This window comes from Rana temporaria, chromosome 2 (genome assembly GCF_905171775.1).
Source record: "Rana temporaria chromosome 2, aRanTem1.1, whole genome shotgun sequence".
In the NCBI taxonomy this organism is placed as follows: Eukaryota; Metazoa; Chordata; class Amphibia; order Anura; family Ranidae; genus Rana; species Rana temporaria.
In genome coordinates this window covers 379,738,991-379,753,382 of record NC_053490.1, presented here as the reverse complement: position 1 = coordinate 379,753,382, position 14,392 = coordinate 379,738,991, and the positions used below count along the sequence as shown (strand labels likewise).

General features: G+C 42.7%; 1 protein-coding gene across 1 annotated transcript in view; it reads right to left on the bottom strand.

The window, feature by feature from the left end:
- SHISA4 (shisa family member 4) overlaps positions 1 to 14,392 on the bottom strand; it is a 49,552-nt gene that overhangs the window by 3,832 nt on the left and 31,328 nt on the right. The window contains exons 2-4 of the mRNA XM_040337841.1: positions 7,203 to 7,374; positions 5,968 to 6,101; positions 43 to 333 (exon numbers count right to left, since the gene is read on the bottom strand). Coding sequence (XP_040193775.1) covers positions 43 to 333; positions 5,968 to 6,101; positions 7,203 to 7,374 — 597 coding nt within the window. The remainder of the gene's footprint in view (positions 1 to 42; positions 334 to 5,967; positions 6,102 to 7,202; positions 7,375 to 14,392) is intronic.

Genomic DNA, 14,392 nt, shown 5'->3' with positions numbered 1-14,392 from the left:
GGCCAAAACACATCACTATTTATTATGCAACATATAGCTTACAGTTTGGATTGTACATCGGAGGTGCTGGAGAATATACAGGATACTGGGATGTTGGTCCACTTTCTGGGTACATAGGCACAGGTTCATATCCAGGCTGAGGTGGTGCAAACTTGGGATCCATTGGATAAGGTTGTGGGGCATATGGAGGCTGCATTGGGTATGGAAGCTGGGTTGGATAAGGAGCCTGGGTTGGATAAGGAGACTGGGTTGGATAAGGAGACTGGGTTGGATAAGGAGGTTGTGTAGGATAAAGAGGTTGCTGGGAAACACCCGACATCTGGATTTCTTGAGCTGGCAAAAGAGAACATAATCCAGAAAATGTATTCACGTTAAACGTTCATCCTTTCAACATATGAAGAAGAAAAGAAAAAACACTTACTGTAGATTATAACCAAACTTCATTTGATTTACTGCAATTGTTAATGGCCTACTATCAACAAAAAAACATTCATTCTGATTAACCCTTTGGACTCAAAACATGCAATGATAGTATTCAGCATATGAATTCAATTTAGTTTAACCATTGCTTTTGTTCACATTTATGGCCCGTACACACGATCCAAATATCGTACGAAAAATGTCGTCCGAGGAACAATCGGATCGTTAGTACAGGGCTTCCGTGAGCCGAACATGACAGTTCATCCGATATTATTTTATCGGACATGCACAAAAATGTTCCTTGTACGGTACCTAATCGTGCGATTTTCGTTTAGTCAGTACAGTTGTCGTCCAAAAATACAACACAAACAGATTACAACACATGACATCACTGCCGATTTTTTTTTTCTGTCGTACGAGAATTTGTGACTTTAGTAACCTATTAAATTTCTACTTGCGACTAGTAAACAAAAAAAGTCGGACGATCTGTCGTCCGATTTTCAGATCGTGTGTATGGGGCATTACACTGGCAAAGACAGGAGTTAGGACTAACTATAACATGGCCAATGGTGCTTGAGCAACTACAGAAAGTTTTTTTAATTTCTTCTTATTTTTTTTAAGGCGATTTAAACCATGTGAATAAAAATAGTGATGGTTATAAACACCCTCTGCATGTGTATATGCACCAATGCAGGCACCTCTAGATGTCTGCATTTTTTATACTAGAGGTTTATCCAGTGTATACAGAGGGTATAGAAAATAATCACATCCCTTTAAAATAATCACATTTTGTTGCTTTGCAGCCTGAAAAAACAGACAGACACAGTTTTTGTTTTATCCAGCTGTATTTACTCAGTACAACTTATAACATCCAAGTAAAAAAAAAAATAACACTTACATGTCTGAAAAAAATAAATAATTCAAAAATATAATCACCGAGTTGGAACCCCCTCCTAAAAATGATTTGTAAACCCAATTAGGTAGCTAATCCCCTCCTCAATAGCACACAAAACCATTTGACTTTCAACTGTGATCAGCCGTGGTCATTATGATTAGTTTAGCATGAAAAGATTTCCTGGAGCATATCAATCCCAGGTAGTGCAACTGAAGCAAACAATCAACTATGGGTGGCAAGGCACTGTCAAAAGTTGCTGACAGGCACAAGTCAGGAGATGGATACATGACCATTTCACAGGCTTTATCAATTCCTAGAAGCACAGTGGAGTCTATTATTAAAGCGGAGTTCCACCCCAAAATTGAACTTTTGTGGATCGGATCCCCCCCGGTGCCCCATTTGGTACCTTTCAGGGGTGTGTGGTTACCTGTCAAATGCTCCCACTTCCCGGGGAAAGATTGCCGCACTCTGTGTGCCGAACTACGCAATGTCCAGCCCTCCTCCCCCCGCTGCCTTCTGAGAGACACACACGTCCCAGAAGACAGCATTGACCATTCTAAAAGCAAAGTGCGACTCGCATTTGCAGTAGAAAACAGGCTGTGAAGCAAGAATGCCGGCACCTGCACCCGCAGCTGAAAGACGGTTCAGCTTCGGGTGCCGACATCGCGGGTTTCCTGGACAGGTAAGTGTCCTTATATTAAAAGTCAGCAGCTACAGTAGCTGCCGACTATAAAAAACATTTTTCCCCCAGGCAGAACTCCACTTTAAGAAGTGGAAGATATTTGGTACAACACAGACCCTCTTAAGAAGTGGAAGATATTTGGTACAACACAGACCCTCCTTGGACCAGGATGTCGCTCCAAACTGGATGAAAGCCAGGAGGAAACTGGTCAAAGAGGCTACCAGGAGGTCTACAGCAACTCTGAAGCAGCTACAGGAATTTATGACAAAGAGTGGTTACTGTGTGCGTGTCACAACAATATCACAAATTCTCCACAATTGTGGCTTGTATGGGAGGGTTGGAAGAAAAAATCTACTCCTCAAGAAAGGCCACATGCAATCACGAATGAGGTTTGCCAGATATAAAAAGGTGTTATGCTCATATGAGACCAAAGTTGAATTATTTGGCCTCAACACCAAATGGTATGTCTGGTGGAAATCCAATACAGCTCACCATCCAAATAACACCATTACTACAGTAAAGCACAGAGGTGGTAATATCCTGTTTATAGGGATGTTTCTCTGCAGCAGGGACTGGATCACTTGTCAGGGTAGAAGAAAAATGGATGGGACAAAATACCATCAAATTCTTAAGGAAAATCTGCTGCCGTCTGCCAGAAAATTGACAATGGGAAGAAAGTTTACCTTGCAACATGACAATGACCCAAAGCACACAGCAAAAATGACCACACAGTGGTCGAAGGAGAAAAAGTTGAATGTCCTTGCGTGGTTTAGTCAGAGCCCAGACTTAAACCCCACTGCAAATCTGTGGAATGACTTGAAGATTGCAGTCCACAAATGGTCATCATCAAATTTAACTGAACTTGAGCAGCTGTTCAAAGAAAAGTGGGCAAATATTCCAAAGTCTCGATGTACAACGTTAGTAGAGACATAACCCAGCAGACTAAAGGCTGTAATTAAAGCAAAAGGTTGTTCAACAAAATATTGACACAAGGGGGTGATACTTTTTCCAACTCAGTGCTTCTGTTTTTAATATATATTTTTTTTTCTCTGACATGTTGGTGTTATATCTTTTACTTGGATGTTATAAGTCGCAGTAAATACAGCTGGATAAAACAAGTAAAAATAAAACAAAAACTGATGTGATTCTTTTCTATACCCATTGAATATAAAGCCAAAACTTTCCTTTTAAGCCATCGCTAAGTATCTATAACCATTTACTGGATTTTTTTCCCAAACTTGTCTGCCAGCAATATATGTGTTACAGGTAACCTCAAATATTAATGGGTGGAGTAAATAGTGCATCTCCAATAAGAACTGGCAAATTTGGTAACTTAGATAAACCTTCAAGCAGTGTGCAAAAGGCTGTAAACACAGGGGAACAGGCTTCTTGAGCAATCACAATTAAAGCGGAGTTCCACCCATTTAAAAGTCAGCAGCTACAAAAAGTGTAGCTGCTGACTTTTAATAACCAGACATTCACCTGTCCTACGGTCCAGCAATGTGGGCGCATAAAGCCTCGCTCCTCTCCCCCTCATCTCCATGGCGCCAACATTATAACTGTGGGCGCCAGGCACACACTGAGCATGCGTGAGCTGCACGTTGTGAATGGCCGGGCAATCTTTTGGGACCTGTGATGTGTCCCAGAAGATTGCAGGGAGGGGGGAGAGGTGAACTTCCTGTCGGTGCCAGGGGAGGAAATGGGAGCTGGGTGCCTGTAAAAACAGGGTACTCGCTCCTCCCCCCAAAAAATGACATGCCAAATGTGGCATGTCAGGGGGTCACCAGTACTTACAGCGGAAGTTTCATTTTTGTGTGGAACTCCGCTTTAAGTACAGTTAAAAAAAAACACAATGTTTATGTGTTCCTATTTATACAACATACACCGATATTACTTCATATGACGTGATCAGGATAACATCTCCGATCTATGTAAAGAATCTCTGACAGCTGTGATCAGCTGTGTCCAATCACAGGAAAAGCCACGTATCGGCTTTTCCTCGCTTGCGTCTAACAGACGCGAGTAGAGCCGATCGGCAGCTCTCCTGAGGATGCCCACATAGGACCACCAGGGATGCCACCCAAGACCACCAGGGATGCCGATCATGGATGCCCACCCAGGGCAACCCAGGACCACCAGGTATGACCACCCATGACACCAGTATTGCCAAATCAGTGCCCATTGTAGATGCCAATCAGTGCCCAGCAATAAAGCCTGCCAGTGCCTCATCAGTGCTGCCTATCAGAGCCATCTATCAGTGCAGATCAGTGCTGCCTATCAGTGTCGCCTATCAGTGCCCATCAGTGCTGCATATCAGTGCCACCTAACAGTGCTCAGTGCCACCTATCAGTGCTGCATCATCATTGCCACCTCATCAGTGCCACCTCACCAGTGCCGCCTTATCAGTGCCCGTCAGTGCAGCCTCATCAGCGCCCATCATTTTTTTTCCTGGTCTTTTTTTATTTGTTTAGCAAAAATAAAAACTCCAGTGGTGATCAAATACCAAAAGAAATCTCTATTTGTGGGGACAAAATTATGACAATTTTGTTTGGGTACAGTGTTGCATGACCAAGCAATTGTGATTTAAAGTGCGACAGCGCTGAAAGCTGAAAATTGGTCTGGGCTGGAAGGGGGGAAAGTGCCCTGTATTGAAGTGGTTAATATGTTTCTAAGGAGAAGGTGTCATGGCTGACTGCAAAAAATGTCTCAAATAGTTCAGTTTGATCTGTCCCAAAACAAAGACTGGAGACTGGCTGAATCCAGCTCTCATTAACATACAATGAAGATACTCTGTATCTAATTATTTACCCCTTTGTTAGAACAATGTTCAACTGATGGCATGAAATTTGCCTAACAGAACAGATAGGGGTAATTATGGCAAACACAACTCCATGGCCCCCATCATTCAAAGATAACTAACCTACATTTTTCCCTGCTGGAAGCGCCAGAAGAGAATTTAAAAAAAGATGTGCACATCTGTACAGCTATCACAAATCTGTTCCACAGTTCTGAATTTCTGTGCTGATTTTTTTTCCATTTTATATTACAGCAGAACTATGAACAATCCCAAATTCTATGAGACTCCCATAGATTTAAAGCTGAGTAACAACAGATAAAGGACGTTTCCAAGAAATATTATTAGACGCTAGCAGATTTGCCCACAATTCACTTAGCACAGAAATGCACTTTTAGGATTGGTTAATGATGACCATCAAAAAAACAATGTTGCCACTAACAGCTCCTTTTTATGTGAGTTGAGATGTCAAGATCAATAATTGCTCAGAACATGCAACCTGGGCAACCACATACACTCACTGGCCACTACTTGATTTCAGCTGTCCCATTCAAATAGTAGGGTCAGAATTTGGCGTAAACAACGTGGATCCATCCTGCCTTGTATCAATGGTTCAAGCTAATTGTGTAATGGTGTGGGGGATATTTTCTTGGCACACTTTGGGCCCCTTAGTACCAACTGAGCATCGTTTAAAAATCAAGGCCTACCTGAGTACTGTTGCTGACCATGTCCATCCCTTTATGACTACAGTGTATCCATCTTCTGATGGCTACTTCCAGCAGGATAATGCACCATGTCACGAAGCTCAAATCATCTCAAACTCGTGTATTAAACATGACAATGGGTTCACTGTACTCCAATGGCCACCACAGTCACCAAATCCAATAGAACACCTTTGGAATGTGGTGGAACAGGAGATGTGCATCATGGATGTGCAGCAAATGTGTGATGCCATCATGTCAATATAGATCAAAATCAGAGGAATGTTTCCAACACCTTGTTAAATCTATTCAATGAAGAATTAAGACAGTTCTGAATGCAAAAGGGGGTCCAACCCAGTACTGGCAAGGTGTACCTAATAAAATGGCCGGTGAGTATATAATTCAGCCGGTTGAGGGCATAAAGGCCAGGTAGAGAATTAAAAAAATTCAGGTAGAATTTTTAATATGGTCTTACCTCTGTATGGTGTGGAGCGCTGGTGGCGACGCTGATACAGATAACAACAAGAGCACATAAAGCAGCAAATCAATGTAACAATCACGACAAAGAAGAGTAGCACAGCAAATCCAATGCCTGCAATGGTCTTCGGGCTATAACAGAGGTAAAAAAGTTCTGATTACACAGAAGTGATGGGAACTGAACACAGCGAAAAAGAAGATATTAGAAAATAAATAACATAACATGTTTAGTTATTAACCACTACCCGATGGCCGTATAAAGACTTTATACAGCCGCAGGGTGGTTCTAATTCTCTAACTGGCCGTTTTTTTACGGCCTGCGCGCGCAGTCGGCGGCACGCGCGTGCTCGCCGCATCGCTGAGATGCCGATGCGAGTGCCTGGCGGCCGTGATGTCCGCCAGGCACTCGGGATCGGCGGCTACAGGGACAAGACGTGGAGCTCTGTGTGTAAACACAGAGATCCACGTCCAGTCAGGGGAGAGAGGAGACCGATCTGTGTCCCTTGTACATAGGGACATAGATCGGTCACCTCCCCCAGTCACCCCCCTCCACACACAGTTAGAACACAATTCAGGGTACACATTTAACCCCTTCCTCACCCCCTAGTGTTAACCCCTTCAATGCCAGTCACATTTATACATTAATTAGTGTATATTTATAGCACTGATCGCTGTATAAATGTGAATGGCGCCAAAAATGTGTCAAAAGTGTCCGATGTGTCCGCCATAATGTCGCAGTCACGAAAAAAATGCTGATCGCTGCCATTAGTAGTAAAAAAAAATAATAAAAAATAATAATAATTCTGTCCCCTATTTTGTAAGCGCAATAACTTTTGCGCAAACCAGACGCTTCTTGCGATTTTTTTTATTTTATTTACCAAAATTATGTAGAAGAATACGTATCGCCTAGACTGAGAAAAAAAATGTTTTTTTAAAAAAAATTGGGCTATTTATTACAGCAACAAGTAAAAAATATTGTTTTTTTAAAAAAATTGTCGCTATATTTTTGTTTATAGCGCAAAAAATAAAAACCGCAGAGGCGATCAAATACCACCAAAAGAAAGCTCTATTTGTGGGGGAAAAAGGACGTCAATTTTGTCTGGGAGCTACGTCGCACGACCGCGCAATTGTCAGTTAAAGTGACGCAGTGCCACAAGCTGAAATTTCACCTGGTCAGGAAGGGGTATATGTGCCCAGTAAGGAAGTGGTTAAATAACCTTTTTTTAACATTACCTTATAGAAAGACAGCCCTTCTGCATTCTCTCAGTGATTAGTTTACTAGGGTCAAAGCAGCAATATCTTTGGTAACAGTCTCCACAGCAAAAAGTACCAAAATTACAATCTAGGCTAGGATGCCAACCACCACTGTGATCCTGATACCACAGACAGTCTTTACCCGCTGACACTGAAAGAGAAAACACAATAAAATATAAAATACATTATAACATTTTTACCTAGGCTAGAATTATTACTATTATACTATTTACTCAATTATTACTATTGATGTAAATACACTGCTCAAAAAAATTAAAGGAATACTTTGAAAACACATCAGATCTCAATGGGCAAAAATCTCATGCTGGATATCTATACTGATATGGACTGGGTAATGTGTTAGGAATGAAAGGATGGCACATCATTTGATGGAAATGAAAATGATCCACCTACAGAGGGCTGAATTTAAAGACACCCCGAAAAGTGAAAAAATTATGCAGCAAGCTAGTCAATATTGCTGAAATTTCATTGCAACAACTCAAAATGGTCCTCAGTAGTTTGTATGGCCCACAAGTGCTTGTATGCATGCCTGACAACATCAGGGCATGCTCCTAATGAGACGACGGATGGTGTCCTGGGGCATTTCCACCCAGGTCTGGACCAGAGCATCACTGAGCTCCTGAACAGACTGAGGGGCAACCTGGCAGCACTGGATGGACCGAAACTTAATGTCCCAGAGGTGTCCTCAGGAACTGGCTGCATGCTCTCACCACATGAGGCCGGTCATTGTCGTGCACCTGGAGGAACCCAGGACCCACTGCACCAGCGTAGGGTCTGACAATGGGCCCAAGGATTTCATCCCGATACCTAATGACAGTCAGGGTGCCATTGTGTAGCCTGCAGAGGTCTGTGTATCCCTCCATGGATATGCCCCCCCAGACCATCACTGACCCACTGCCAAACCGGTCATGCTGAACGATGTTACAGGCATCGTAAAATTTTCAGCGCCTTCTCCAGACCCAGTCACATATGCTCAGGGTGAACCTGCTCTCATCTGTGAAAAGCATCGGGCACCAGTGGCGGACCTGCCAATTGTGGTGTTCAATAGAAATGCCAATCGAGCTCCACAGTGTCCGGCAATGAGCACAGAGCACACTAGAGGATGTAGGGCCCTCAGGCCACCCCCATGAAGTCTGTTTCTGATTGTTTGGTTAGAGACATTCACACCAGTGGCCTGCTGGAGGTCATTTTGTAGGGCTCTGACAGTGCTCATCCTGTTCCTCCTTGCACAAAGGAGCAGATACCGGTCCTACTGATGGGTTAAGGGCCTTCTATGGCTCTGTCCAGCTCTAGAGTAACTGCCTGTCTCCTGGAATCTCCTCCATGCTCTTGAGACTGTGCTGGGAGACACGGCAAACCTTCTGGCAATGACACATATTGATGTGCCATCCTGGAGGAGTTGGACTGCCTGTGCAAACTTTATAGGGTCCAAGTATCGCCTCGTGCTACCAGTAGTGACACTGACCATAGCCAAATGCAAAACTAGTGAAAAACAATCAGAAAAGATGAGTAGGGAAAAAAATGTCAGACACCTCCACCTGAAAATCCATTCCTGTTTTGGAGGTCGTCTCATTGTTGCCCATCTAGTGCATCTGTTGTTAATTTCAATTAACAGCAAAGCAGCTGAAACTGATTAACAACCCCCTCTGTATACACCCCTCCCCCTCTGCTACTTAGCTGACCAGATCAATATCCCAGGAGTTCTGATTCAAAAGTGTTCCTTTAATTTTTTTGAGCAGTGTATAATATAAAAAATATATGGAAGAAATCTAAATACAATACACAAAAAGACGAAACAAAAATACATAAAAAAACATGTACAGGGCAGTTATCTGGCACATTAGGTTGTTAACATAAACTCTCAATAATGATGTGAGAACCCAAATAGTTAGAAAATCAGACTAGATGGAAAACTTGACTGGATACTATGAGCAGGATGAGAACTCTATCTGTACATGCATCTGCCATTGTATGCCATCATAACACAATAGCATCTAGTTTTTTACTATTTCCAATTCATACATATTTAGCACACATATGTACATATATACACACACTGTGCCAGATTCACAAAAGGGATACGACGGCGTATCTCCTGATACGCCGTCGTATCCCTGTTTCTATCTATGCGACTGATTCATAGAATCAGTTACGCATAGATATCCCTAAGATCCGACAGGTGTAATAGTTTTACACTGTCGGATCTTAGGATGCAGTACCGCGGCCGCCGCTGGGGGGAGTTTGCGTCGTAAACCAGCGTCGGGTATGCAAATTAGCAGTTACGGCGATCCACGAAACGTTTTCCCGTCGTTACGTCGCCGCAAGTGTTAGTTTGCCGTCGCAAAGATAGGGCACCTTTTACAAAGTGTAAAATTACTACACCATGTAAAAGTATACCTGTCTTTCTCGCGTCGCTTTTACTTTTTTTAAAAAAAAAAAAAAATTCCCGGCGCACGTCGTTTTTTCACGTCACGATTCACAAAACGTCGGCGCGTCGTAATTTCGCGCAAAGCACGTCGGAAAATTTGCGTACGTCCGGCGCGGGAGCGCTCCTAATTTAAATGGTACCTGCCCCATTTGAATTGGCCCGCCTTGCGCCGGACGGATTTAGGATACACCACCGCAAATTTCCAGGTAAGTGCTTTGTGGATCGGGCACTTAGACAGAAAATTTGCGGCGGTGTAACCTAAATCGGTTACGTTACGCTGCGCCCGGGCTACGTGAATCTGGCCCACTGTACTTACATAAATGCTTACCAATATGACCGATTCATTGTTGCCACCCATTAAATATACATTACATAAATTTGTTGTAGCTAACCTTTGCATTATTTATTCAATGCTCTTAGTGAGATGTGAAGGCAAAGTATTCGTACATTTCTCTGTCAACACAGCTGTGGAAAAGGATCCTTGGATTGTAATCTAATTGTTAAAAGACTGAAGCCCTGGTGTGATCTCAACGATAGACTGATACCATCATCCTAGCACAGGTGGTCATACATAAGGGACTGTGATCAATCGTGGATCGTCTCTTGTAATACTCATTCACTATTCCATGCATGTTGGGTAATCTGCTTTTTACTGCCTATGAGGCAATAATCAGAAGTATTTTGAAAAAAGATGAACATATCAGAAAATGACCTGCCTGATCTCTAACTATATTGTTCTTTTCTTTGTCGGAGTATAGATATATGCTTATGTTCTTGGGACAAACATAGATCATATTCATACAAAAAAGTTAGGAAATAAATAAAATAATAATAAAATATATATATACCGTATATACTTGAGTATAAGCTGACCTGAATATAAGCCGAGGCACCTAATTTTCCCACAGGAAAATGGGAAAATGTATTGACTCGAGTATAAGCCTTGGGTGAGAAATGCAGCAGCTACTGTAAGTGGAAAAGAGGGTCAACAATGCCCATCTGGAGCCTCACTGTGCCCATTTGCAGCCTCACTGTGCCCATTTGAAGCCTCACTGTGTCCATCTGCAGCCTCATGTACCTGATTACCATTACACCGGCGCTGTGACATGCAGTCTAGTCGGCGGCCATCCAGTGTAACAAAGCCCCGCCTCCTCCTCATCCGTGATGGAACACCGATTCAGTTTCCCAGCAGTGAGTCAGTGTTCCGCCTATCACGGATGAGGATGAGGAGAAGGCGGGGCTAGGTTACCCTGCATGTCACAGCTCCGGGAGATCAGGCGCATAAGGCTGCAGATGGGCACAGTGAGGCAGGGAGACTCTAGTATAAGCCGAGGGTGGCTTTTTTTAGCAAAAAAAAAAAATGTGCTGAAAAACTCAGCTTATACTCAAGTATATACTGTATTATTTTATATATATATATATTAGGGCCGAAACAACTAATCGATTATGAAATTAATCGATTACAATTTTCATAATCGATTAATTGGCCAGTAACATAATGGTGTTAAAAAAACTAAAATTAGCCTTTTATAGTACAAAAAAGAAAATTGCTACTGTAAATATTACTTTCACTGTCCCACAGTAAAAAAATTAACCCCTTACAGTAGCGATAATTTGCTCTTTTTGTACTTATTTTTGTTTTTTTAACCCCATTATGTTACTAAACATCTCAGGCCTGGGTCACACCTCTGTTTTTTGGTGCTTTTTGCAGAAACACACTACAGTTCATTTACATGTTTTCCTATGGGACACGTTCACATCCATGATTTATTTTCAGCTGCTGCGTATTTGGAAAGGGCCAAGGACTTTTTAACGCAAAACGATGCTATTTTTTTTTTTTTGCTCAATATACTTCAATGGAAAAGCATATAATGTGTTTTTTGTGGCAATTTGTGTTTTGTAATCTGCCCAACAACAAATTGGCGCAAAAATATATGTAAAAATTCAATTTTTTCTAAGGCTATTATCCGATTAATCGAAATAATAATCGGCCAACTAATCGATTATGAAGATAATCGTTAGTTGCAGCCCTAATATATATATATATATATACACACACACATACATAAACATGTATAAAAAAAAAAAAGAAAAGCAGACTCGATGGCCCACATGGTCTTTTTTATGCCATCACTTTTTCGATGTTTTAGTCTGCTTGGATGTGTTCTATACACATGGAAATAATCTCCAACACTGTACGGCATGTGATATATAACACATAACAGCTATCCAGAAAGTGTGTTCAGGGAGGAGCGCAGGCAATCCTTCAAAGACAAACTGCCAGGAAGAAAGGATACAATTGCTGTTAGTTCAGTTCCTCGGTCTGCAGCACCATCTAGTTGTAGAAACTAAGTAGGAGATCACGTGTCTGGTTATAAAGTATGTCTTCTGTGTACAATAGACAAGGAGCTTCTGTGTGTTTTCTAAATCACCGGTTCCTCAGATGCTAAAAAAAAAACATATTTCTGCAGACTTGGAGCCAGATTCAGGTAGACGTGCCTAACTTTAGGCAGGCGTAGCGTATCTCATATACGCAGGGGCGGACTGACAACTCATGGGGCCCCCGGGCAATAGAAGATTATGGGGCCCCTCTGGCTTACAGATGGCCACCACGCCAGGAGGCAGTGCAGAGGCAGGGCAGCTAAAATCTTGGGATATTCACATTAAAAGCATGTCAGTTTCGGACATATCAGGGACAGATCTAAAAAAACACAGATTTTTACATACTGTCCCTGGTTTTACTGAGCCTGGCAACCCTGATGGGGCCCCCTAGTGGCATGGGGCCCTCGGGCAGTGCCCGAGTGACTCAATGGTCAGTCCGCCCCTGCATATACGCTACGCCGCCGCAAGTTAGAGAGGCAAGGGGCCGGATTCAGATAGGTTAGCGGATCTTTAGATCCGCGTAACCTATCTGATTTACGATCCGCCGCCGCAATTTTTTGAGGCGAGTGCTTAATTCAGAAAGCACTTGCCTCAAAACTTGCGGCAGCATATCGTAACTCCCCCGGCGGAATTCAAATTCCGCTGCTAGGGGTAGTGTACTATTTAAATCAGGCGCGTCCCCGCGCCGATCCAACAGCGCATGCGCCGCCGGCTAAATTTCCCAGCGTGCATTGCTCCAAATGACGTCGCTATGACGTCATTGGTTTCGGTGTGAGCGTAACTTGCGTCCAGCTCTTTTCTGAATCGACGTACACAATCGACGTAAAAAATTCAAAACTTGGCGCGGGAACGACGGCCATACTTAACATAGGATACGCCGCACTTACCCCTGCTTTAGCAGGGGTAACTTTCCACCGGAAAAAGCCGAACGCAAACGACGTAAAAAAAAAGCGACAGGCGGGCGTTCGTTTCTAAATCGGCCTAAATGCTCATTAGCATATTCGACTCGTAAAAGACACAGAAGCGCCACCTAGCGGCCGGCCTGGAATTGCAGCCTAAGATCCGACGGTGTAAGTCACTTACACCTGTCGGATCTTAGGCATATCTATGCGTAACTGATTCTATGAATCAGTCGCATAGATACGACCGGCCGGCCTTGGAGATACGACGGCGTATCAGAAGATACGCCGTCGTATTTCCCATCTGAATCTGGCCCAAGTACAGTATTCGCAAACAACTTGCGTCCTAAGTTACGGCGGCGTAGTGTAAATGTGCCAGCGTAAGCGCATCTAATTCAAATGTGGAAGAGGTGGGTGTGTTTTATGTAAATTAAGCATGACCCCACATAAATGACGTTTACGCAGTCCGTGGACGTAACCCAGTGCGCATGCTCCAAATTAGGCCGCAAAGACTCATTGGTTTCGACGTGAACGTAAATTACAGCCAGCCCCATTCACGGACGACTTACGCAAACGACGTAAAAATTTGACGGGGTTCTGACGTCCATACTTAACAGTGGCTGCGCCATCTTTTTGGTGGATTATCTTTACGCTTGAAAGCGCCTTACGTAAACGGCGTATCTTTACTGCGACGGGCAAGCGTACGTTTGTGAATAGGCGTATCTCACTGATTTACGTTTTCTAGGCGTAAATCAGCGTACACGCCCCTAGCGGCCAGCGTAAATAGACAGCTAAGGCGCCGGCGGTCGGATCTTAGCACCATTTAAGCGTATCTCAATTTGAGAATACACTTAGATATACGACGGCGCAGATTCGGAGTTATGACGGCGTAACTATACCTGAATATGCCTATTAAGCAATAGCAAGAATATACCGACCCCATCATTATGTTTTTTGACCTATATGAACAATGTGGAGCCAAGATTGTTTACTGACATGACAACTAAGCAGTTATTTCCAGAGTGAACAATTAGAGATGGCTTGCAGCCTTGCACCATAACACAATGAAATAAAAACCAATTTGCAATCATTAAAGATAATGTAGCATCATTAGTGATACAGAAATGTAAACCAATAAAAACCAGCAAATAAATATCTAGCAAATATATACAGCATAAATATGTGATCAATAATCCCACAGTGCACAAAAATCGCAAAAAAAGTGAAAAGTGACAAATCGTGCAAAAATGCACAGAAAGCCAAAAATATTAGTGGCTATATATGAAAAAATGGTTCAATATAACAAAGGATGAATGGAATCAAAAAAATTTGAAAGTTCTGTGTCGTCCCGTAAAGTGGGTGATGGGAACAAACAGGATCAAACTTCCAATATGTTAGTAATCTTGATGACCAGTCTCCCAGAACTCTCACCTCACTGT